Source organism: Ornithorhynchus anatinus, chromosome 12, assembly GCF_004115215.2.
Source record: "Ornithorhynchus anatinus isolate Pmale09 chromosome 12, mOrnAna1.pri.v4, whole genome shotgun sequence".
Lineage (NCBI taxonomy): Eukaryota > Metazoa > Chordata > Mammalia > Monotremata > Ornithorhynchidae > Ornithorhynchus > Ornithorhynchus anatinus.
Window position 1 is genome coordinate 58,275,896 of NC_041739.1, and position 23,960 is coordinate 58,299,855.

The following is a 23,960-nucleotide window of genomic DNA, read 5'->3' on the forward strand; positions in this document are numbered from 1 at the left end:
TGATCAGATCTGGCTCACGCTTTGCCCACCTAGGGGTTCACTGTCTAAGAAGATGGGAGAGTGGGTATCTTTATCTCCATTTTAGAGATGGGGAAACCGCGAGAGCCCTGTGCCCTGTTTGGCTCTTGGCCCTACAAGAGGCACTCGTCCTAGGCCCCGAGCACGTGCCTCACACCCAGCCACCATCTTCCTAACGGTTCTAAACGGTTCTAAACGGTTCCAACCTCGCCATTTCCCCACCCTGAGAGACAGATCCAGCGGGGAAGGGGCGGCTGGAGACCCTTCTTGTCAGGGACCGGGACGATGCAGGTGACAGCCCTGGCCTGGAGTAGACAAGGACCAGTCTCGCCCCACATTCTCTGGGGTTTGGGGGGGAAGGAGGGTTGGTCCCCTTTGGGGTGAGGTATGAGGGAAGGGGAACAAGGAAAAGGGGGGTATTTCGTTTTTAATGGGTTCTAATTAGAAGGTCATGGGTTCTAATTCCATTTGCTGCGTGACCTTAGTTGAATAACTTCACCTCTCTGAGCCTCAGTACCCTCATCTGCCAAATGGGAATTGAGACTGGGAGCACCACATGGGTCAAGGACTGTGTCCAACCCACTTTTCTTGTGTCCACCCCTGTACTTAGTACAATGCCTGGCTCATAGTAACTGCTTAACAAATACCATAATTATTATTATTGTTATTTAATTGAAGAATGGGATTCACCCATCTAACTCCCTGGGACCCTAACGCTGCCCTGACTAATAATAATAAAATGAAAGAATTAGAGTTGTAGTGTTTGTTGGAGTTTTTCTTCCCCTCTATAATAATAACAATAATATGATATTTGTTAAGCACTTATTATGTGCCAAGCACTGTTCCAAACACTGGGGTAGATACAAGTTAATCAGGTTGGACACAGTCCCTGTCTCACATGGGGCTCACAGTCTTTATCCCCATTTTCCAGATGAGGTAACTGAGGCCCCAAGAAGTGAAGTGACTTGCCCATGGCCACACAGCAGACAAGTGGCAGAGCCGGGATTAGAACCCATGACTTTCTGACTCCCATGCCCTGGCTCTTGTCACTAAGCAGTGTTGCTCAGTGGAAAGAGCATGGGCTTGGGAGTTAGAGGTCATGGTTTCTAAACCTGGCTCTGCCGCTTTTCAGCTGTGTGACTTTGGGCAAGTCACTTAACTTCTCTGTGCCTCAGTTACCTCATTTGAAAAATGGGGATTAAGACTGTGAGCCCCACTTGGGACAACCTGATCATCATTTTTTACGAGATGTTCTTCCCCTTGACGCTGTTTAGTGCCATTTTTCTTGTCTGTCCGTCTCCCCCGATTAGACTGTAAGCCCGTCAAACGGCAGGGACTGTCTCTATCTGTTGCTGACTTGTTCATCCCCAAGCGCTTAGTACAGTGCTCTGCACATAGTAAGCGCTCAATAAATACTATTGAATGAATGAATCATCTTGTATCCACCCCCAGCACTTAGAACAATGCTTCACACATAGTAAGCACTTAACAAATGCCATCATTATTATTATTATTATTATTTGTAAAATGGTGCTAACGATCCTTTTTGATTGTGAGCCTTGAAGGGACAGGGACAGGTGTTTGACCCAATTAGCTTGGATCTCTCCCTGTGCTTAGCCCATAGTATGTGTCTAGTAAATTCCAAAATTATTACTGTTATCTTGTAAAGCTATGGTTGATTAGAAACAAGGTTGGGTTTGCTTGGTGGGAGGGGAAGAGAATTTAGAAGAAATGGAAAAGGAATACAACATAGTTTGGGCAGGAGGGGGTTAGAGGGGTGTTATTGGAAGTACCAACTGATAGTATCACTATCAATGAATTTCATTTTTCTTGCTGTGAAATTGTAAAGAAAATTAGTTTGTGTACTTTAAAAATAAGTACTATTAGGGGTAAGATATTTTTGTGTGCTAATTGACATTTACAGAGAATACATGTGAACAGAACCCCTATTTTTGATTAGTAAAGCATTTAAAATACTAAAATTATGCTTTAACTATTGCTAAAAAGAGTACTTCTTTGATAGTTTTAACTCAGCTGAGTTCCATGGGGGAGAAAGTCTTAATCTACCCCGGATCAATGAAGTGATAGTTTTTTCATTTTCAAAGTAGGATCCCAATGAAGACACAGAGTGGAACGATGTATTAAGAAACTTTGGAATCCTTCCCCCTAAAGAAGAACCAAAGGATGAAATTGAAGAAATGGTTTTACGTTTACAGAAGGAAGCAATGGGTACAGTTGAATTGCTTGAACGCCCAGTGTTCCCTTAGACCGTGAGAGTTGTCTTTCCTACAACACCCTCCCCCCCCCCCCCCCCCAATCAGGGAGACCCAGCAGACATATTCACTTCAACAATGTTTCCTTTGAGATGAAAGAAATAGGGTTTCCTCTAATTTGGAGGAATACTCTGTAAATTCCCTAAAAAGAACTTAATTCTACTCAGATACCAAGTCATTATGATCATTCCATATGTTTTGAGCTTATTATTCAGATGTGATCTTTTCTCCCAAATATGGGTCGCATTAGCCATCCATGGTTATGGGACAGGAATGACCTGAAGCATTTTTTAGACTGGGTGGAGCAGGGAAAAGCAGGTCTGGCAGATTAGAGTTATGCCCCTTTGGGCACTCGTTCCTGCACCTAATACCACCGCGTGCTTGCCGTGGGATGGGGGTGAGATTTGGATCCATCTTGGTCTATTTGGGATTAACCTGTTTTCTATTGACTTGTCACGCATCCAGTTAAACCCTACGAAAGAATGTCCTTAACGCAGTTAGAAGAAGCGGAAGATGAATTTGATGAGGAAGATATGAAAGCACTTGAAGTGTATAGGTACAGTAAGGCTCTCTATCTGTCTTTACAGTAGAACCTAGGCTGGTTTTCAGGCAGATCTAAGGAGGGAGTGAAAGGCAAATCTAAGCAAACCCTTAAGGCCCAGTGCAGTACTTCTAGTACTTATCTTCCTAGCTTCATCTTCTCGTTAAAATCTCTCCTGCTGCATTTGATATCCATTCCTCTGTTCTTCAGTTTGCCCTCCCTTAGTGGAAACGGAAAACCTGCTCACCGTCATATGTCTAATCACCGTCATAAGGCAGTTGTTTTGTTATCCTGGGGCCCAAATGCTTTTATTCCTCAAAAAAACATGCTGTTTTCTTCATCATGAAAGTGCTTTTTGACACGGCGCACCATCTTAACATAAATGCAGGTTAAAATGTAGCCAGGCCTGGTAAGATCAGATCAGTTCCTACTTATTTTTTGAAATGCTTAGTCATGAAGTCAAATTATCTTCCGAACAAGATTGTAATAGTTGCTTCACACTTCCATTGGTTCATTAGACAAAGAAGGATGCAAGAGTGGAAAGCTCTTCAGAAAAGGCAAAAATTTGGGGAACTGAGAGAGATTTCAGGCAATCAGTACGTCAGAGAAGTCACAAATGCCGAAAGTGATCTGTGGGTTGTGATTCATCTGTATCGGACAAGGTAATCGTTATTCTATTGATATTCACTGACTCCTCCTACTTTGCTTCTCGAGGGAACACGAGGATGGGAACATGAAATTAATTTATTTGAGATTTAGGTACGTATTGTGTTTTAAGAAAGATCTATTTGCTTATTAACAAAAACCCTAACTTTACTATTGACAATCCATGTTGAAATTCCTGCCCATAAGCGAAATGTTTTGTGATAGATTTTTTTGAAGGGCAGATGCAAATTTAGAACCTATAGGTTTATCAGTGGAAAAAAAATAGAAACAAAAAGCCCAGCAGATTGTTTCCTGAGACTCTTTTCAGTCACCTCACGAGTTGAAACCTAACGGGTGTTAAATGTGGCAGAAAAAGCAGAATGTCAGACAACGGGGTGCTGTTTTTGAGAAACCAGAGGTGTAGCCTGAACGCACGCCTTGAGCGGGGCTTCTGAGGCCAAGTTGCAGAATGTTTGTTGGAAGATGAGTGATCCGGACCCAGAAGCAGCCCAGGATCAAACCCCACAGTTTTAATGGGCCGCCAGATCCATGACATCCCTCTCCTTCCACTGTACCCCTCCTCTCCTGGCCCCAAGCCGAAGCTCTAATTGGCACAGAGCACAGCTTTGCTTTTCAGCCAGCTGGCTCAGTGGCAGCCCCACAGAGGTAAGAGAACTTCCACTTAATAACTCCGATATTGTCAAGTGGCCACTATGTGCTAAGCGTGGGGTAGATACGATCTAATCGGTGGGGACCCAGTCCCTGTGCTACATGGGGGCTTCCAATCATTATTACATTTGAGGAAACAGAAGCACAGAAAGGTTAAGTGGTTTGCCCGGGGTCTCCCAGCAGGCCAGTGGAAGAGCTGGGGCTACAACCTGAGTCTCCTGGCTTCTAGTCATCCACGCATTTCATTAAGCCAGGAGACCTCGACATCTCCCAAAATATTTTCTTTTCCCTCCCTTCTGCCCTGCCAGGCCTTCCTCGGTCCCTGGCACCCTTATCTGTCGCTGTTCTTAGTGAAATGTGCCACCCATCTTGATGCTCTCCGGTGCTTGGGGAAGACCTGGGGATTCCTAGCTGTCCCATGCGCTAGGGTGAGGGCACCACTCTAGGTCAGGCCCTCTGCAAATTCAGGGAAACCCAACAGGAGTAGGAGAGTTTCAAGGACTTGGCCACCCATCGGCTGCGACCAACTTTCCCCCTCCCCTCTCCAGCAAACGGAGCCCAGGCCCCTCTGGCCTCTTGGCCTCCAGCGAAGCGGCCAGTCCGGTGCTGTGGAGTCTGGTAGTGTCCCTCGCCCTGAAGAGCTGACCAAGCCAGGGCCAGTGGCTAGCAGGAAGCTTCCAGGTGGAGGAGGGAGCGGCAGAGAAGCACAAGGATAGTGGCATCACTGGGCCCCGCTGGAACTGCCCCTGGAGGGAAGGGAAACTGGAAGAGCCTCGGAGGCAGTGAAGAGTAACCAAGCGGGATTCCGGAATGGGGTTGGCAGAAAGGTGACCCTGGGGACCGCAGAGCTCGGACATCCAGCTGGGAAAGAAAGTTGGAGCTGGCCAGGGAGAGAGAGAGAGTGGGGAAAACCCAGCCAGTTGAGAAGCAGCATGGCATAGTAGATAGAGCACAGGCCTGGGCGTCAGAAGATCATGGATTCTAATCCCGGCTCTACACTTTCTGCTGTGTGACTATGGGCAAGTGACTTCACTTTTCTGGACCTCAGTTACCCCAGCTGTAAATTGGGGATGGAGACTGTGAACCCCATGCAGGACAGGGACTGTGTCCAACCCGATTTGCTCGTCTCTACACCCGCACTCAGTACAGTGCCTGGCACTTAGTAAGTGCTGAACAAATCCCTTAATTCATTGATTCATTCAATAATATTTATTGAGCGCTTACTATGCGCAGAGCACTGTATTAGCGCTTGGAATGTACAATTCGGCAACAGAGAGAGGCAATCCCTGCCCAGTGATGGGCTCACAGTCTAATCGGGGGAGACAGACATGGCCTATCCCCACTGCCAGTGCCCAGGGCGGTTTTCCAAATCACTGGGATGTGGGTGGAGAGATGGGGAGACAAGTGGAAAGGGGAATGGGTGTGGTTCTCGCATGGCACTAATTTCCAAAAAGCAGGAGGGGGGAAGGTGGTGTTGTTGGCAGAGAGGAATTTGATTTACCTGCAGCGAAGGTGTGAAACATCAGTGGCGGGGCTTGTGGAGCTTGGTGTCCACTTTTTTTGAGGTGGGGGCTGTAAACTTCCCCCATCCGGAGGTGTTCATTTCGGGGATTTACTGGAAGTACACGGAATCCCTTTAGAGAAGGAAAGAGGCTCTCTCCATTTTTTAGGTGCTAATGTAACTTTTTCTAGCTTTGTTTTCACAAGGTTTTCGCTTTTCTAGCATAATGCCGAGTTGTTCTTTGGTATCTGTCGTTTTTAGCATCCCCATGTGTTTGCTGCTTAATCAGCATCTCAGTCTCCTAGCGAGGAAGTTTCCAGAAACCAAATTTCTCAAAGCCATCGTGGATAGCTGTATTGAACACTACCATGACACCTGCTTACCCACAATTTTTGTATATAAAAATGGTCAGATCAAAGGCAAGTTCATTGGCATAAGTGAATGTGGAGGAATAAATCTCAAACTAGAAGGTAATGCTGATGAGAATGTGTGCGAAAACATTGTTTTTAAAATATCATTTCATTTGAGTGTAATGAAAACGTACTGCCTATTTTGTTGTTGTTGGTTTTGTTTTAATGTAGTAATGTCTCCGTTACTGTCCGATAATGCTCCTTGGGACCCCAGAATGATTTACAACACCACCCTTTTCTATAAGGATGAAAATGACTACACTAAATATACATGTTGCCATGCTGGTCTGTACTTGAAAACGAACCATATGGCGGGTTGAATTGATTTATTGGACAGTTGTGTGATTAGCTGGAAAAATCAACGGTGTCGTTTCTATTGGAAGTTTTTCAAAGACAATTGGGCTCCCGGGCCAGGATGAACAACTCACCCAGCCTCCTTGTTTATTCAATCGCTTTGTCAGCGCTCCTCCGAGGCCAGCAGCAGCGGCCGGTGATTTGATCAGGATGAGGAGGTTGGAGTTGGGAGTGGTAGGAAGAGTGGGGGAGGAAAGAAAGGACCCCTCTCCTTTTCTCCTTCTTTCTCCGTCTCCTCTTCCTGGTTTTTATTCTCATTATAAATTTAGCTGCATGGGCACGTCTGGATTATTGGAGAGCCATACCTAACCCCTTGGAGAGCCATCTGGGACCCCGTAGGAGTTGAATGGAGCTATGAGTTCATCGGGCAGAGGACTGCTTGGATTTTAAATTCAATATGGGTGTCCAGTCCATCGGTTTTCATTAAGTGTTAACTAATAATAACAACTCGAACACAAGTTAGGGCAGGCCAGCCCAAATGGAAGAGGAATCAGCAATTATCTGATGATTCTGGGCTGGGGAAACAGCCAATTTGAATCATTCCTAAATTATCTAGATTATCTTTTAGACTGGGTAGAGAGAGCCTGTTGGTAATGGAACTTGTAATTTGGTCATTTTTCCCTGTCTCTGTCCTAAATTACACTGCCATACACTTGGATTACTGCTTCCTGGTTGCTTGGAAGCAATGTAATGGAACTTGTAATTTGGTCATTTTTCCCTGTCTCTGTCCTAAATTACAGCCATACACGTGGATTACTGCTTCCTGGTTGCTTATGCCCTCTAGAAAGTGAAATTTAAAGTAGACAATTATGTAGGAAAAATGGAAGTAAAAACAAGCCTATAACGATTTCAAATATTGTACATTAATGAAGTAAGGTGGGAATTGAACTGCTATTCTGATCCTGAGGATCTGGGCATATAATTTCCTTGCTTCCTGCAAGATCAGTATATTTTTTCCCAGCTGAATTCCACTGTAGCCTTAGATATGTCATCCCATGCAAAATGTAATCTTTGACCCTCTAATTGCATTTTTCATCTGGTTTATTTCTGGGCATATTATTCATCTGGGTATGTACATATGCAGTTATCATTTGTTGTTACAGAACTTGAGTGGAAACTAGCAGAAGTTGAAGCGATCCGAACTGATTCGAAAGAAAACCCCAAAAGGGATCTGAAAGAAAACTTTCAACAGGATATTGCAGAGGTGTCATCTTCAATTAGAAACACTTCTATTTACGATGACAGCAACAGCTCAAGCAGTGAAGATGAGACCAAGTGTTACTCTGGCAGAAATATTCAATAAATGCTTTGTGGTTTTATTATGCTAAATTAAAAGTGCACCTGGATACAGCAAGCTCCAGGTTTTATCAGTGCAAGTAGAGCTGTATTTCTTGTCTTCATATTTATACGTTCAACTTTAAGTGTCACTGACCTTAATGAAACTACTATAGGGGAGGGCCCAAAAATTCTTCACCCCAGGAAAGCTGTTCATTGTCCTGTTCAATTTATGGTGGTTTCCTGATGTTTCTAGTGGCATTCCCTACTTCAGCAAATAAGAGAATCTCCCTGCACCAGGACTCAAAGAGCAGGAAAAGTTTATTAAGTTTGAATTGAAGATCATTTGAGGCCTGATGGTCATTTGATCTAATTCATGAACTGTGAAAAGAACAGAGGACTGGGAGTCAGGAGACCTGAGTTCTAGTGCTGGCTATACCACTCGCCTGCTGATTGATCATGGGCAAGTCATTGAACTTTTCTTTCCCTCAGTTGGCTCATCTGTAAAATGGGGATAAAATAGCTGCCTTCCCTTCTGCTTAGACTGGGAACCCATTGTCGCCCAGGGTCTATGTCTGTTGCGATTATTTTGACTCTCCCCCAGTGGGTGGCACGGAGTAGGTACTTATTTAACACAACTATTATTGCCCATTATCTACTTAGGTGTAGAGGGAACCCTGATTTTTCTTTGACCATTCTCTTTGCAAACGTCTTTGTCTTGTAATCATAAAATACAGTCTGAAATAGCTAAGGTGAGAGTTACCATAATAATAATAATAATAATGTTGATATTTGTTAAGTGCTTACTATGTGCCGAGCACCGTTCTAAGCGCTGGGGTAGACAAAGGGGAATCAGGTTGTCCCATGTGGGGCTCACAGTCTTAATCCCCATTTTACAGATGAGGTAACTGAGGCACCGAGAAGTGAAGTGACTTGCCCACAGTCACACAGCTGACAAGTGGCAGAGCTGGGATTCGAACCCATGACCTCTGACTCCAAAGCCCGTGCTCTTTCCACTGAGCCACGCTGCTTCACGCTGCTTACCATCCCCGAGTAAAACTCCCTGCAGGACTGTTGTTGGGGCAGAGGCCACAAGTGTGAGCAAGTTCTTCACCTCTCTGTGTCCTATCCAGGCAGAGGTGTTTTCAATCAAGAGTATTTCAATCCGGTGTACTTATGCAGAGAGCACTGTACTAAAGGCTCGGGAGAGTAGCAGAATATAACAGATTTGGTAGCCATGTTCCCTGCCCATAACGAGCTCACAATCTAGGGGCGTTTGGTGAGGAGGAGGCTCCCAAATTTTGTGTAGTGTTCTAAGTCACAGAGTGAAAACACACATCATGGCAGGCTGGCCTAAAGGGACCACGAGTCAAGAGACCTAGGTTCATTCATTCGGTCGTATTTATTGAGCGCTTAATGTGGGCAAAGCACTGTACTGAGTGCTCAGGAGAGTATTATATAACAATAAACAGACACATTCCCCGCCCACAACAAGCTTACGGGCTAGAGTTCTAGTCCCAGGGATGCCACTGGTCTAACTTAACTTCCCTGGGCCTATTTCCTCATCTGTAAAATGGGGATAAAGACCCCCGTCCTCCCGACTTCTTAAAGTATGAATCATGTGTGGGACAGGGACTGTGTCCATTCTGAATGTCTTGTGTATGCCACGGTGCTTAGTACAGTGTTTTGGCCCAAAGAACAATGAAATGAACTGTGTGAAGTCTTTTTGCCTCTCCCTGTTTTACTCCCACCTTTGATAAACCATCTTCCTCTGTCTTCTCCCTCTCAGCTGAACATGAACCTCAAGAAACAGGTTCTGAATATCTTTTTGCCAGTAAAGGTGCAAGGTTTCCTGTCTACTGTACTTCAAGGAAAAAACAACCTGGAAAGAGTATGCAGAGACAAAAAAAAGAAATGGGCAGGCGTCTGGTTCCCACTTCCCTAATTCTATAACTTTAGCTCCATCTACTGCTCGGCCTCAGTGAATCAGCTTTATTCTGCCAGCCGATTGAGCTCTTCCTGAAAAGATCATATTGCGATTGTTGATATTATAGTATTTGTTAAGTGCTTACGATGTGTTCAGCACTGTTCTAAGCGTGGGGTAGATACAAGATAATCAGGTTGACAGAGTCCCACAGGGGACTCAGTTTAAGTAAGAAAGGGAAGAGGTCTTGAATCCCCTTTCGTAGTTGAGGAAATTGAGGCCAGAGAAATTAAGTGACTTGCCCAAGGTCACACAGCTAGCAATGGACAGAGCTGAGATAGCTGGGCATGGCGACTTGGGTTAAATCAAACCTCTGCTCGCAGGAAGTACAGTGCTCTGCACACAGTAAGTGCTCAATAAATAGACTTGAATGAATAAATGGAGGGAGAGGGGGTCTAGAGAGCAGAGGGGTCTGTATGGAGAGTGAAGAGCTTTGCAAGACCTCTTGACTGTGAGCTCGTCTAGGGCAGAAAATATCTACCAACTCTGTTATATTATACTCTCCCGAGCATTTAGTATAATGCTGTGCACACAGCACGCAGTGAATTTGATTGACTGAGTATTTTTATGGTATTCATTACGGCACTTATTATGTATCAGGTATTTTGCTAAGTGCTGCTGTAGATACAAGCCAATCAGTTTGGACACACTCCATGTCCCACATGGGGCTCCTAGTTCTAATCCCCATTTTGCCGGTGAAGGAACTGAGGCACAGAGAAGTGAAGTGACTTGCACAGGTCACATAGCAGACAAGTGGCAGAGCCGGGATTAGAACCCAGTGCTCTTCTGACTCCCAGGCCTTAGGGTTGTGAATACTGAAGTGGTGGTAGGACGTTATGGTCAGAGTGGTATTTTGCAGTGAAGTTGGAAATAGTCCATTGAATTGTGATGATGAGATCCAGTGAGCGTCTAAATTGGCAAGTGAATGAGAGGGGGTGGAGAGAGAGGCCAGCAGAGAAGCAGATTGGCCTAGTGGATAGAGCCCGGGCCTGGGAGTCAGAAGGGCCTGGGTTCTAATCCCAGCCCCGCCACTCATCTGCTGTGTGATTTTGAGCTCTTAACTTCTCCCTGCCTCAGTTCCCTCATCTGAGACAGTGAGCGCTCACAGGGACAGGGACAGGGACTGTGTCCAATGTGATTTGATTGTATGCACTCCAGTGCTTAGTACAGTGCCCGGCATACAGTAACCGCTTACCAAATACCATTATTATTAATCATGATAATAATATCGAGTCAAGGGTTTCTATACATCTAAATGGCTATGTGGGCCCATACAGTCTTGCACAGTATTGTTGAGGGATTTCCCCATATTTAGTTTCTTTGTAAAAGCATTTGAGAACTGTCAACAGATGAGGAGCAGTGTGGTCTAATGGAAAGAGCACAGGCCTGGGAGTCAGAGTTGCTGAGTTCTAATCCTGGCTCGTCCACGTTCCTGCTGGGTGACCTGGGAAAAGTGACAACTTCTCTGGGCCCAAGTTGCTCATCTGTAAAATGGGGATTCAATACTTGTTCTTCCTCCACCCTATGGATGCGGTGACCTGATTGTCTCGGTTACTCCAGTTCTCAGTGCAGTGCTTGGCACATAGTAATAAAAATAATAATAATAATGGTGATGGTATTTGTTAAGCACTTACTTTGCACCAGGCACTGTACTAAACAGTGGAATTGGTTACTAGCAAATCAGGATGCACACAGTCCCTGTCCCATGCAGGGCTCACAGTCTCGATCCCCATTTTGCAGATGAGATAACTGAGGCCCAGAGAAATGAAGTGACTTGTCCAAGGTCCCACAGCAGACAAGTGGCAGAGGCAAGATTAGAACCCATGACCTTCTGACTCCCAGGCCCATGCTCTATCCACCATGCCACACTGTTTCCCCTTAACAAATGCCACAATCATTATTATTATTATTATCAGCTAATTACCTGAGTCCTATTGTTTGAACGCAAAGCAAAACACAAACCCAAGTTTAAACAGATACTGTACCTAAAAGGTCCTTAACGTTTAGGTAAGAATTAGGCTCATGCTCCATCTTTCTCCTTTTTATATGTGTATACCCACAAGCACACACACCCCTCTTTTTTATGGCACTTATTAAGTGCATACTATGTGCCAAGCACTGCTCTAAGCTCTGGGTAGACACAAGTTAATCAGGCCCAGTACAGTGCCTGTTCCACATGCAGCTCACAGTCTTAAGTTGGAGGGAGAACAGGTATCGAAACCCCGTTTTGCAGTTGAGGAAACTGAGGCACAGAGGAGTAAAGTGACTTGTCCAAGGTCACACAGCAGGCAAGTGTCGGAGCCGCGGTTAGAATCCAGGTTCTCTGGCTCCCAGACCCATGCTTTAATCCACTAGGCCATGCTGCTTTATTTTATTCCCCGACCCCTCTGTCCTTTGTGCTGAAAGAAGATATCGCAAGTAAAATTCACCTAGAGGGATGAATCTGGCTAAAAAGGCCAAAGAAGATATCGCAAGTAAAATTCACCTAGAGGGATGAATCTGGCTAAAAAGGCCAAGGCAGAACGCAAAGGTCTGCCTGTGCTACGCATGTATGTATGCACACGCACAGAGTCTCTAGATCATATAAGATAAAGTCGTATCATATCCAAGGGCACAGGGTGTGTAACTTGAATGCATTCACCACTTTATTGGCTCACACTTCTCCTTTTCTCTCCCTGGGCTTCTTCCTCCTGCCCCCTACCTCTCTATTATCTGTCCTTTGACTATGATTAGTTTGAGGGACGAAAGAATTTTGGTTTAACATTTTATAGAATGATTTTGGGCTCTTCAATTAAACACACAGACAGTTCTTCTCCTTGAAGGAAGTTTTTGAGCGCTGATGTGGACAGGTTCTTAAAATGTTCTGTACGATGCTCCTGATCTCATCTTTGGAAAATCTTTTTTTTTTTTTCATCTGAAGGAAATGTGAGACAGGGAGGATGTAGGTGATAGGTAGAGGCTGGGAAATGAGGGATGGCAGTCCATGGGTGAGGTTAGAAGAAGTGAAAAGGAGGTAAGAGAGAAAAGAAAAATCACAAAAAAGTAGAAATCTAGACTACACTCATCTCCAGATTCACCCTAGAGTCTTATTGTGCCAAGTATGTTTTACTCGGAATGTTGCCCTTTTTATTATTTAAAAAAGGGCAGTCACCAAATGGAATGTGTTTTAAAATTAGGCTATTCATTAGCGGAGATTGATCAGTTCTCCCTTGTCATTAAAGTCAGGAAGCATGCCTTCCACAGTAGTCAAGATTAATTCCTGCCTGAGATAAATAATGGTAATTTAAAGATCTTTAATCCCTTGCAGATGCTGGTTCACAACATAAAACCACAGCGTCATTCAGCCCCATGGGAAGTTTATCCTCATAGAGGACCTTATGGTATAATAACAGAGAGGTTGAAATAGAAGGGTACCAAGCAGAGTTGTGTGAATACAGGAGAAAATGTATTGGCCCGTGGCCAACATCTGTCTAGTTCCTCACACCTACACTCTCACAAGTGCAGAAAACCCCAACTGAATTTGAAAATTACTGAGTTTGAGTCTTCCACTCACAGACGGGGGATTAAACTGCATAAAAGCATTAAGGGAGGTAAGGGAGTCTCCCCCGCTGTCGGGCCTTGTTAGGTCCCGCCAAGAGAACAGGTAAGGAAGCACTCTTTCCTTGCTTTCTTTGAGGGATCCGTGGGCTCTCTGCACACAGGAAAATATGTTGCTCATGCACGCACATCTTCTGCATGTGCAGAGATTCAGGAGCTGGAACAAATACAGTGGGGTGCACTTCTGCAACTGAATGCTGGACGATAAAAACTTCATCTCAGTGCCCCAAAAATCCAGGAAGTGGGAGGCCTTGACATTGTAAAATGGAGTTGAAAGGGAAGCAGCCAAGCAGCTTGGCCTAGCGAATAGAGCACAGGCCTGGGAGTCAGAAAGACCTGGGTTCTAATTCCTGCTCCGCCACTTGTCTGGGAAAGTCGCTTCACTTCTCTGGGCTTCCGTGACCTCATCTGTAAAATGGGGATTCAACTGTGAGCTCCGTGTGCGATAGAGACTGTGTCCAACCTGATTAGTTTGTGCCCAGTACAATTCCTGGCACATTGTAAGCACATAAATACCTTTTTTTTTAAAAAAAGATCACATTCTTTTTAGGGGAACATGGCCTGCCCCCTACTCCAGCCCTTGGACAGAGCTTTCATCCTCTCAGGATGAGAGACCCAAGAGCTCAACATTCTTCTCCGGTCATGCACTCGGACAGACCCCAGAAAAATCCCCCAGCCTCCACCAAAGCCGCACCCCCTCTCTCAAAATTGGAATCAAGGAGATCCTCTAGACTGTAAGCTCAATGAGGGCAGGGAACACATTTACCAAATCTGTTATATCGTACTCTCCCAAGCGCTTAGTACAGTGCTCTGCTTTCAGAAAGCACGCAATAAATACGATTGCTCTGCATAATAATAGTAATAATAATGATAATAATTGTGGTATTTGTAAAGCGCTTTCTACGTGCCAGGCATTGTACTAAGTACTGGGGGGAATACAAGCCAATCGAGATGGACACAGTCCAAGCGCTTAGTACAGTGCTCTACACATGGCAAACGCTCAATAAATACTATTGAATGAACACAGTCCCTGTCCAACAGGGGCTTCATTTTACATATGAAGTAACTGAAGCACAGAAAAGTGAAGTCCCTTGCCCGAGGTCACACAGCAGACATAGGGTGAACCTCTTCAAGATCCTGCAGCAGGCACTTCCAGGAAATGTAGGCTTTGACTCACCAAGGAGAATAATGATTAAAATCCCCCGGGGCTGGGAAGCTTGGGTTCAGTGATCAAGTCGTATTTATTGAGCGCTGCTCTAAGTGATTCTGAGGTTAAAGACACCGTCCCACTCCTCAGTGACTTTACAGTCTGAGGGAGATATGGAGGCAACAGTAAAAACAGATACTTCGTGCACGAGTAAGCGACGTAGAAGTAGAGAAGCAGCGTGGGGTGGTGGATAGAGCAGGAGTCAGAGGGTCATGGGTTCTAATGCTGGCTCTGCCACTTGTTCATTCATTCAGTCGTATTTATTGAGGGCTTACTATATGCGGAGCACTGTACTAAGCGCTTGGAATGTCCAATTCGGCAACAGATAGAGACAATCCCTACCCACTGACGGGCTCACAATCTTGTCTGCTGTGGGACCTTGGGTAAGTCATTTCATGCTATTGTTTTAATATGTCCATCCCCTTGATTCTATTTTTTGCTATTGTTTTGGTCTGTCTGTCTCCCCCGATTAGACTGTAAACCTGTCAATGGGCAGGGGCTGTCTCTATCTGTTGCCGATTTGTACATTCCAAGTGCTTAGTAAAGTGCTCTGCACATAGTAAACGCTCAATAAATACTATTGAATGAATAAATTAACTTCTCTGGGCCTCAGTTACCTCATCTGGAAAATGGGGATCAAGACTGTGAGCCCCAAGTGGGGCGAACTGATAACCTTGTATCTACCCCAGTGCTTGGCACATAATGAGTGCTTGACAAATACTACAGTAATAATTGTTATTAATAATACTAATGATAACCTTGGGCAAGTCACTTCACTGGGCCTCAGTTCCCTCATCTGTCAAATGGGGCTGGAGAGGGTGAGCCCGACGTGGCACATCATAAGGGCTTAACAAATATTATAGTAATAATTTTTGTTAATAATAATAATCTTGGGCAAGTCCCTTCACTGGGCCTCAGTTCCCTCATCTGTCAAATGGGGCTGGGGAGTGTGAGCCCCACGTGGCACATAATAAGTGCTTAACAAATACTGTAGTAATAATTTTTTTAATAATAATCTTGGGCAAGTCACTTGAGTTCCATCATCTGTCAAATGGGGCTGGAGAGTGTGAGCCCCACGTAGTACATAATAAGTGCTTAACGAATACTATAGTAATAATTTTTGTTAATAATAATCTTGGGCAAGTCCCTTCCCTGGGTCTCAGTTCCCTCATCTGTCAAATGGGGCTGGAGAGGGTGAGCCCCACGTGGCACATCATGAGGGCTTGCTTGAAAAATACTCTAGTAATAATTTTTGTTAATAATAATAATCTTGGGCAAGTCCCTTCCCTGGGCCTCAGTTCCCTCATCTGTCAAATGGGGCTGGGGACTGTGAGCCCCACGTGGGCCAGGGATAGGATGGCTCGGCTCGCCCTCAGCGCTCCGTTCAGTTCCTGGCACGTAGTAAGCGCTTTACAGAAACCCTAATTATCATGATTAAGAAGGGAATGTCAAGTGAGAAGCCGCGGGGTGGCTAACAGTGGCCACTTTCCCCTGGCCTGTCCCTCCCCGCCTGACAGGCGGGCGGCCCGTTGCCCGCGCATGCGCGGTGCCAGCGGAAAGGGGCGACTCCGCTGGGCCGAACCCCCCCCCCCCGAGGGACGCATGCGCAAAGGAGAGGCCAGTTGGGTGCGGGGGGCGATGGCGCACGCGCAGTCGGCCGGCGATTTGCCAGTTTTCCAAAAAAAAAAAGGGAGCTCCATCCTTCTACGCCTGCGCAGTGGCGGCGGCCGAGCGGGTGGGCCCCGGGGTAGGGGCCCGCGGGCGGTAGGCGCATGCGCCGTCCCCGCCGCCGATGGCGGAGGGGAAGGAGGAGGAGGGAAGGGGAGAGGGGCAGGGAGGGGACGGAGGGTGAGGGGCAAGGTGGGGGCGGGAACGGGAAGGAGGAGGAGGACGGGGAGGCGGGGCGGGAAGCAGCCGGAGGAGCCGCGAGGCGCACGGTGAGGGAGGGCGCCGGCCGGGCGGGAAACTGAGGGAGGGAGAGGGGCCTTTCAAGTTGGGAGGGCGGCGGGGAGGCGGCGGCGGGCGACTTCTTCTCCTCAGGGAAACCTCCAGGCCACAACGACCTCCCTCGCCCTTGCTCATGACTCGGGCTGCTCGGGAGAGGCGCCGGGGCCCCCCCGGGGGGGGGGGGGTCGCCGTCCCCTCCTCAGGCAATGGCGGCCCTCCCGCCTCACCGGCCGGTCCTGTCACCTCCATCGCCTCCTCACGCCAGGGCCGTTTTCGCCCCGGAGGACCGGTCCCCGGCGGGGGGCAGGCAGGAAAAAAAACACCCCCCAAAAGCATAAAATCACCCCAGCAGAATCCTGAAAAAATGAAGACCACCCGGCCTGGGACCCGGGAGGCCAGTTAGGCTGGGGCTTCCTGCTGTTGATGGACGAAAAGGCTTTTCCAATTTTGGGGGGTGAAAAGGGAATCCCCCCCCCCCTTTTTAGAGATGACAAATAGGGCGGGGAAAGGAGCAAAAAAAGATAAGCACCAGGGCCCCAAAATAAAAAACCAGACTGGCATCCTTTTAGGTTTCATGGTGCATCAGTCGGGGCAGGCTTTGGTTGTCTTTGCGGTTCAATATCTACTTGATTTCCTCCCCCTTGGACGTCTCCCCAACGAATCTAAAGAACGCCCTAACCCCCCCAAAACGGGTGCTGCTTTTCCCCAATAATATTGGCATTTAACCAAAATGGGGGCCTCTGGGTTGGGGCCGTCGTGGGGGCTCGTTGAGAAACCGGGGGGGCTGAAAACCATCCCCCACAATATGCTAACCATTGGGGGGGGGGGAAGCAGGAAAAACAAAAAAGACAGGCCCCCTCAAAGGCCGGTTGGAATAAAGTTTGAAAGTTGGATTCCACTGTCTTGTTTCTTCAGCACTGGGTGGCTTCCTAACGGCCCCGTTGCAGGGAGGATTCCTCCTCAGTTTGGGGAGTTTTGATTGCTTTTTAGAAGGAAAACACGGCCCCTTTTGCCCCCTCGTGAAATGTCTGCCTTATTGCTGAAGATGGTTAAAGAGAGAGTGACCTAGGATGGGGCAAGTGGCCTTTGGAGGGCTGTTCACGGTCAAGGATAAGCGTATTTCGGTGGAGATGAATTGCGATTTGTTGCTCTGCTTTCCTGGGATTTTAGTTCCTAAAATCAAAGGAAGGGAGTCTTGCTTCCAGGTTCATTAGAGGTTTTCAAATTGTTGCCTGTTAAAAAGGAACAAAACTTGTACCCACTTTTTCTTGCTTGCAGTTTCGTGACTAGGTGATTCTATTGAACTGGTACTAGTGACAGAGGTTTAATTTTAGTGTTCAGTTCGACCCCTCCTTTCCTCAAGAGTCGTTGTTCTCCGTGCATCGTAGGTTGAACTGATCTGACAGGCCTGGGTCCGCTATTTTCCATATGTGAGGAAACTGATGCCCGGTAAAGTGAGCGCATTTGGTAATACATCTAGAATAGAATATTGCCCAGAAATACTGTCGTTCAGTTTGTGGACTTTAACTGTTTTGTAGCTGATGGATAAAATTGTCAGGAAGTCACGTCTGAGCATTACTTTCAGTAGTATTTATTGAGCGCTTACTATGTGCAGAGCACTGTACTAAGCGCCGTGAATAGGCCCGGTCAACCAAAGTGACTTTTGGAAAGAAAGTTGGCCACGAGCGAGTAGTTTTGGTGAGAGAAGCACCTTTGACATCAGTGGATGGGTTCAACTTCCATGAAAATTTTCCGCTTAAAGATAGGTTTGTGCTGTCACCCCTGTCACTTTGTTCCCTAATTGTGGAGTATGGTGAAATAGAATCGATTCCCCTCCACTTTGGAGTTCAACTTTCTCCGGAGGACAGTATTGAAATCAGTGCCTGCCAGGTCCTGGGCTCTATGGCTTTTCTGCCTCTTGGCCTTTACAAATCATATCAGTTCTAACGGTAATGTTCCCGTGAGGTTTTGTTCCAGGCTGAGGCGAGCCTGGATCAGAGCTAGAGTTTTGCATCGATCAGTAGTAATAATAATAATTGTTGCATTTGTTAAGCGCTTACTATGTGCCAGGCACTGGGATAGTTCCAAGCAAATCGGGTTGGACACAGTCCCTGCCCCACGTGGGGCTCACAGTCTCAATCCCCATTTTAGAGATGAGGGAACTGGGGCACGGAAGAGTAACGTGACTTGCCCAGGGCCACACAGCAGGATTAGAGCCCACGGTCTTCTGACTCCCAGGTCCATATTCTATTCACTATGCCATGCTGTTTCTCTAGTATTGACTTGAGTGTCTACTAGGTGCAGAACTCTGTGGTAAATGCTTGGGGGAGTTAGAAGACGTGGTTCCTGCCCTCGAGGCGTTTACAATCTGGGGAATCAGAGTAATCTCAAAGGTCTGTTTCCAGGCCCCCTTAAATCCGTCAATGGTATTTATAAAGTGCTTACTATGTGCAGAACCCTTTACGAAGCTCTTGGGAAAGCACAGTACAACAGAATTAGCACGTACGTTCCCTGCCCACAATGAGCTTCCAGTTTAGAGAAAGAAAATATGTCTGGCATCTGGGAGGACAGGTTGGATCCAGAGCTTTACTGTGGGATTAGATATGGGGGTAAATTGGTTGAGGGCACTAAGTGCCCTTTTAATTCTCCTCACCCACTTGAGCAGAACTCACCCCTCAGGGCAGCCCCAGGCGTTCTCTAGACTGGCTCTGGAGCCAGATGCCTGGCCCAGGGAGCGGGTGAGAAAGTGGGCAGCGCTGGCTACCCCAGAATAAACTGGGTCCCTGAAGCTCAGAGTTGGGGTGTCCTGTGGCCCACCAGGTGGTTCATGTTGGTCAAGAGGTTCCCCTGAAAAACAGGTTTAATTCCTTCAATAGTATTGAGCACTTACTAGGTGCAGAGCACTCTATTAAGCGCTTGGAATAATAATGTTGGTATTTGTTAAGCGCTTACTATGTGCAGAGCACTGTTCTGAGCGCTGGGGGAGATACAGGATAATCAGGTTGTCCCATGTGAGGCTCACAGTTAAATCCCATTTTACAGATGAGGTAACTGAGGCCCAGAGAAGTTAAGTGACTTGCCCACAGTCACACAGCCAACAAGTGGCAGAGCCGGGAGTCGAACCCATGACCTCTGACTCCCAAGCCCGGGCTCTTTCCACTGAGCACCAGATAGAGACAATCCCTGCCCAATAACGGGCTCACGGTCTAAACAGCTTAATGACTCAATCAATGGTATTTATTGAACGCTTACTCTGTACAGAACACTGTACTAAGCACTTGGGAGAGTACAGTACCATGGAATTACAATTAGCAGATACTTTTCCCGCCCTTCACGAGCTTCCAGGATTTTGCCTTCCAAATATCCTCATCTCACGATACCCTCTCCCTAGATTTTAGCACACACACATAGACCAGAAGACAAGCACGCGAAGGCAGATAAGACCTGTGTGTGTGTACGAACACTCACATGGATGTGCAAACACATATCTGTTCACATACGGAGGAAGCCCCTGGCCAACTGGCACACACGGTAGCAGGAGGGCCTTTCTGCCAAGTTTCACAATCTTGCAGCAGTTGGCAAATGGTTGTGTGTGATGGCTGGGGGGGGAGGGCGGATAGGAGGGAGTTAGAAAAGACTGGGAACAGGAATGGGGGGAAGGAAAAGAGAAGGAGAAAAGAGAAGGAGGTCTGCCCATCCTCATTTCCTACCTCGACCAACTCAGGACCTGGCCAGCAGCATCAGGACAAGATGGTGATTGAATCTGAATTTGATCTTTTTACCCTCCTCCCCCAAAGCTCTTCATGCTCCCCCAAATCTTGCCAGGGTGGGGTTGTTAGCTAAGCCCCCCTGCTTCAGGTGAGACCGGTGGTGGATCTAGAACCCACTCAGGGTGGTGTGATGGTGATCTGTATTGGCCCTTAAAGACGGCTGAACCATTGGTCCACCTCTCCGCCGTCGTGTCTATTCAGGGAAAGTTCATGCCCTGTCGATCGAGGGCAGCCCCAACTTTTATCCCTGACCCTTGAAAGGAAGAGTCATCGGGGTAGAATTTCAGAGTACTCAGCAGTGATTTGAGCAGCATCTTTTCTGTGTTCTACTATGCCAGAAAGCTTTTTAGCACCTCTTGGCTGACACTCAAGGCGGGTGATTCTGTTATTTCACTGGGCAGACTTTGACTGCAGACTTTGGAGAGGTTTGATAATTTGACATTTAATTAACAGGGCAGTGAGTGTATTTTCTCTCCATCAGCCCACCCCGCTCTAAAAAGCCCCAACTGATTAACATTTTTAATGCTTTGAGAGAGAAAGGTAAGCACAGCCTTGGGGGTATCTTTAAAAATATATATATATATAAAAAGCAGAAGTGCCTTTGAACAGGTAGTGGAGGGGTTTTTATCCGATGGATGGGTTTGTGGATTGACTCTCCCATGGGTAAGGAGTTGTGGGCAGGGAATGTGTCTGTTTATTGTTGTATTGTCCTCTCCCAAACTCTTAATACAGTGCTCTGCACACAGTAAGTGCTGAATAGATATGATTGAGTGAGTGAAGTGAGTGAAAGATGATAGGTGACGCCTAGTCATGAAGTTCTGAACTGGTGCAAAGGAATAGATCCTAGTACTTCTTCTCACCGTCATCATCCTGCAAGGCAGGACCCCGGGGCAGGGAGAAAGTATTGCATGATGCAGGGGATGTTCCTCAGAGCTATTTAAGTCTCTTCACTTCTCTGAGGCTCAGTTTCCGCATCTGTAAAATGGGGATGAAATACCCTTCCTTAGTCTGTGAGCCTCACGTGGGACAGGGATTGTTTAAACCCACCCTCAAGTGGGCCTTGTTAAGGTCACATCTCCTTCAAGAGGCCTTCCCTGATTAAGCCCTCTTTTCTCCAGCTTGCTCTCCCTTCTGTGACCTCTCTGCACTTGATATTCTCCCCATCCCCAACCCCACTGCACTTATTTATATATCTTTAAATTATGTATTGCAAATTACTTATATTAATGTCAGTCTTCCCCTTTAGACTGAAAACTCGTTATGGACAGGAAACATGTCTGCTAATTCAATTATATGCTCCCAAGCGCTTAGTACAGTGGTCTGCACATGGTAAGCACTCAATAAATACCTTTGATTGATAGGGATTGTGTCCTCCCTGATTACTTGTTGTATCTATCCTGGTGGTTGGAGCAGTGCCTGGCATATAGCACTTAACACTAGCACTATTATTATTATTATTCATTCTTGTTTTGTCTTGCACTGTCGCCCCTGACCCAGAGCAATGTCATGGACACATATTATTCATTCTTAATTTATGATGTATTTCTGAAGCACTGTAAATTTGCAGAAAGTCTCACGACTCTATTACGGGAGTGTTCTATATTTGTGGGGTGCTTCACAGCCACTTAATCCATTTTCCAGCCATTTTTAAGGTAGCGCTCACCGTCTGTGGCAAGGTGCTTCTCAGTATGGAAAATTTTATTGCCAAACCAGAATTAAGACCAGAATTGAGGTGGATTTTATCTCCTTGACTCCAGCCCACTAAATAAGCTTCAGGGTCCCTGACTTTTGTGAACTGCAGTAGCCCTATAACCCCTTTGTTTCTTAAGTTTTATCAGCAAAACAGTGTGTAAAACTCAAGGTTGTTTTTTTTTTTTTTTGGTGAATGATTGTTGAGCTTTTGATCGCTAGGCTTTATTGGGTGTTTTATAGTGTTCTATTTAGAGGGTGATTCATGGTTTATTTCACTAGGCACAATTGCATGTAATTGTTTTATTTAGAGTCCTTGAGTAATTAAAAAAAGTGCTAATTTTACGCATCCACCCACCCCCAGGCACCTAGGCAAGTAATTGTTCCTGTTGAATTTCTGATTCTTAAAGGAGAAAAAAATCTGGGCAGTGAAAATACAGGTGTTGATAGTTCTGAGTCTTCTAGGTTTTTCAAAGAAATATTTCAGTTTTTCTACAAGGATTAGAATACTAAGTACTGATGTTAGTCTGTTAAAAATGCAGTCACTGACAATCCTGGTTGTTATGTGACTTTATCTGTCTCAGTTTCCTCATCTTAAAATAGGGATTAAAAACCTGTTCTCCCTCCCTCTTAGATTGTGAGCTCCAACTGGGACGGGGACTGTTTGACCTGATGGTCCTGGATTTACCCCAGTGCTTAGAGCAGTGTTTGGCACCTAGTAAGACCTTAACAAAAACCACTATTATTATTAGTAAAATCATCCTTTTCCATGATAGTCCTAAGTGTAATGCTGGGATTTATTTCATTCATTCATTCAGTTGAATTTATTGAGCACTTATGGTGTGCAGAGCATTTGTACTAAGGGCTTGGGAGAGTACATTACAACAATAAACAGTCACATTCCCTGCCTACAATGAGCTTGCAGTATAGGGAGGGGAGACAGACATCAATGCAAATGAATAAATACAATTACAGTTACACATAAGTGCTGCGGGGCTGAAAGAGGGGAAGAGCAAAGGGAGCAAGTCAGGGTGATGCAGAAGGGAGTGGGAGATGAGGAAAAGTGGGGCTAAGTCAGGGAAGGCCTCTTGGAGGAGATGGGCCTTCAGTAAGGCATTGAAGGGGGGGAGTCATTGTCGGTTTTGAGGAGGCAGGATGTGGGCCAGGGGTCAGCGGTGAGATAGGTGAGAAGGAGGGATGTTGAGAAAATTAGACCTAGAGGAGTGAAGTGTACGGTTGGGTTGTAGGAAAGAAGGGAGGTGAGGTAGGAGTGGGCAAGGTGGTGGGCTGTATTGAAAGCCAGTGGTGAAGAGATTTCGTTTGATGCATTTGTGTGATAATCTAGCATCTCTTCGGAAAGTTGAAGCTTGGGGTCACAGAGCAGGAATGTTATTTCTTGACTTATAGAAAAATCCACTTTTAGTTAAAAAAACAATTCAAGCAGGGGATCCTTTTCAAGAAATTGAAATGTTGGAATAATGAGAGGTGGTTTTGTCAAATTGCGTTTTCTAACTTCCCTTAACTCCCCATTGTAGTTCTGAAGAAAATGATAAATCTCTTCCTTTCGCTTCCCCTCATCCCCTCTTCTCCCACCTTGATTCTACAGATAAAGTTAGAAGTGGCTTACTAGTGGGAAAAAAATACACAGTCCCATTTTCTTACTGGGAATCCTTCCAATTGCCAGGTTGTGTCAGTTTTCCTATGAAGCCCAGAGTGTGAAATCAACCTAGCTGGCATCACAAACCACCGTAAATTTCTGGCTCTGATTAAATTTCTCTATTCTTATCTGTAACTTGTTGTTTAAGTGGAGTTGATTTCCTAGACCGATCAGACGGTGGTATTAATTGAACGCTTACTGTTTCTAGAGCACTGTGCTAAACACTTGGGAGGGTAGAAAACGGCAGCGTTGATAGAAATGTACCTTACCCACCAGGAGTTTACAGACTAGAGGGGGAGACAGACATGAGAGGAAATTTCAGATACCTCTATAAGAGCTGTGCTGCTGAAGGTGGGGTGTATATCAAGGAGTTAAAGGGTACAGACTCAAGAGCCTAGGCAACAACCGGAGGGAGAGTGAGGA

At 46.0% G+C, this 23,960-nt stretch overlaps 2 protein-coding genes across 5 annotated transcripts in view; both read left to right on the forward strand.

Moving 5' to 3' along the window:
• The first annotated feature begins 207 nt into the window (after nucleotides 1-207).
• Nucleotides 208-7,787, forward strand: PDCL2 (phosducin like 2). Of its 2 annotated transcripts, none has more exons than XM_029076417.2 (6): nucleotides 208-309; nucleotides 2,124-2,247; nucleotides 2,757-2,847; nucleotides 3,351-3,494; nucleotides 5,909-6,117; nucleotides 7,515-7,787. In XM_029076417.2, exons 2-6 carry the CDS (start codon nucleotides 2,217-2,219, stop codon nucleotides 7,712-7,714), a joined length of 675 nt encoding a protein of 224 aa, XP_028932250.1. In that variant the 5' UTR covers nucleotides 208-309; nucleotides 2,124-2,216; the 3' UTR covers nucleotides 7,715-7,787. The 2 variants fall into 2 exon arrangements, with proteins under 2 accessions (XP_028932250.1, XP_028932249.1); XM_029076416.2 differs by having other exon boundaries at nucleotides 2,127-2,247.
• Nucleotides 7,788-16,348: 8,561 nt separating this feature from the next.
• The window catches only part of CLOCK (clock circadian regulator), a 66,592-nt gene continuing 58,980 nt past the window's right edge, over nucleotides 16,349-23,960 (forward strand). For all 3 annotated transcript variants that reach the window (XM_029076725.2, XM_029076728.2, XM_029076727.2), the window contains exon 1: nucleotides 16,349-16,411. The gene's annotated coding sequence lies outside the window, so the exon portion shown is untranslated. The remainder of the gene's footprint in view (nucleotides 16,412-23,960) is intronic.

What these genes read in the sequence shown, in the direction of transcription:
- PDCL2 (XM_029076416.2), top strand. An exon ending in TTTACAGAAGGAAGCAATGG is followed by an intron (nt 2,248 to 2,756) that starts GTACAGTTGAAT and finishes TCACGCATCCAG; the next exon opens with TTAAACCCTACGAAAGAATG. An exon ending in AAAGCACTTGAAGTGTATAG is followed by an intron (nt 2,848 to 3,350) that starts GTACAGTAAGGC and finishes TTGGTTCATTAG; the next exon opens with ACAAAGAAGGATGCAAGAGT.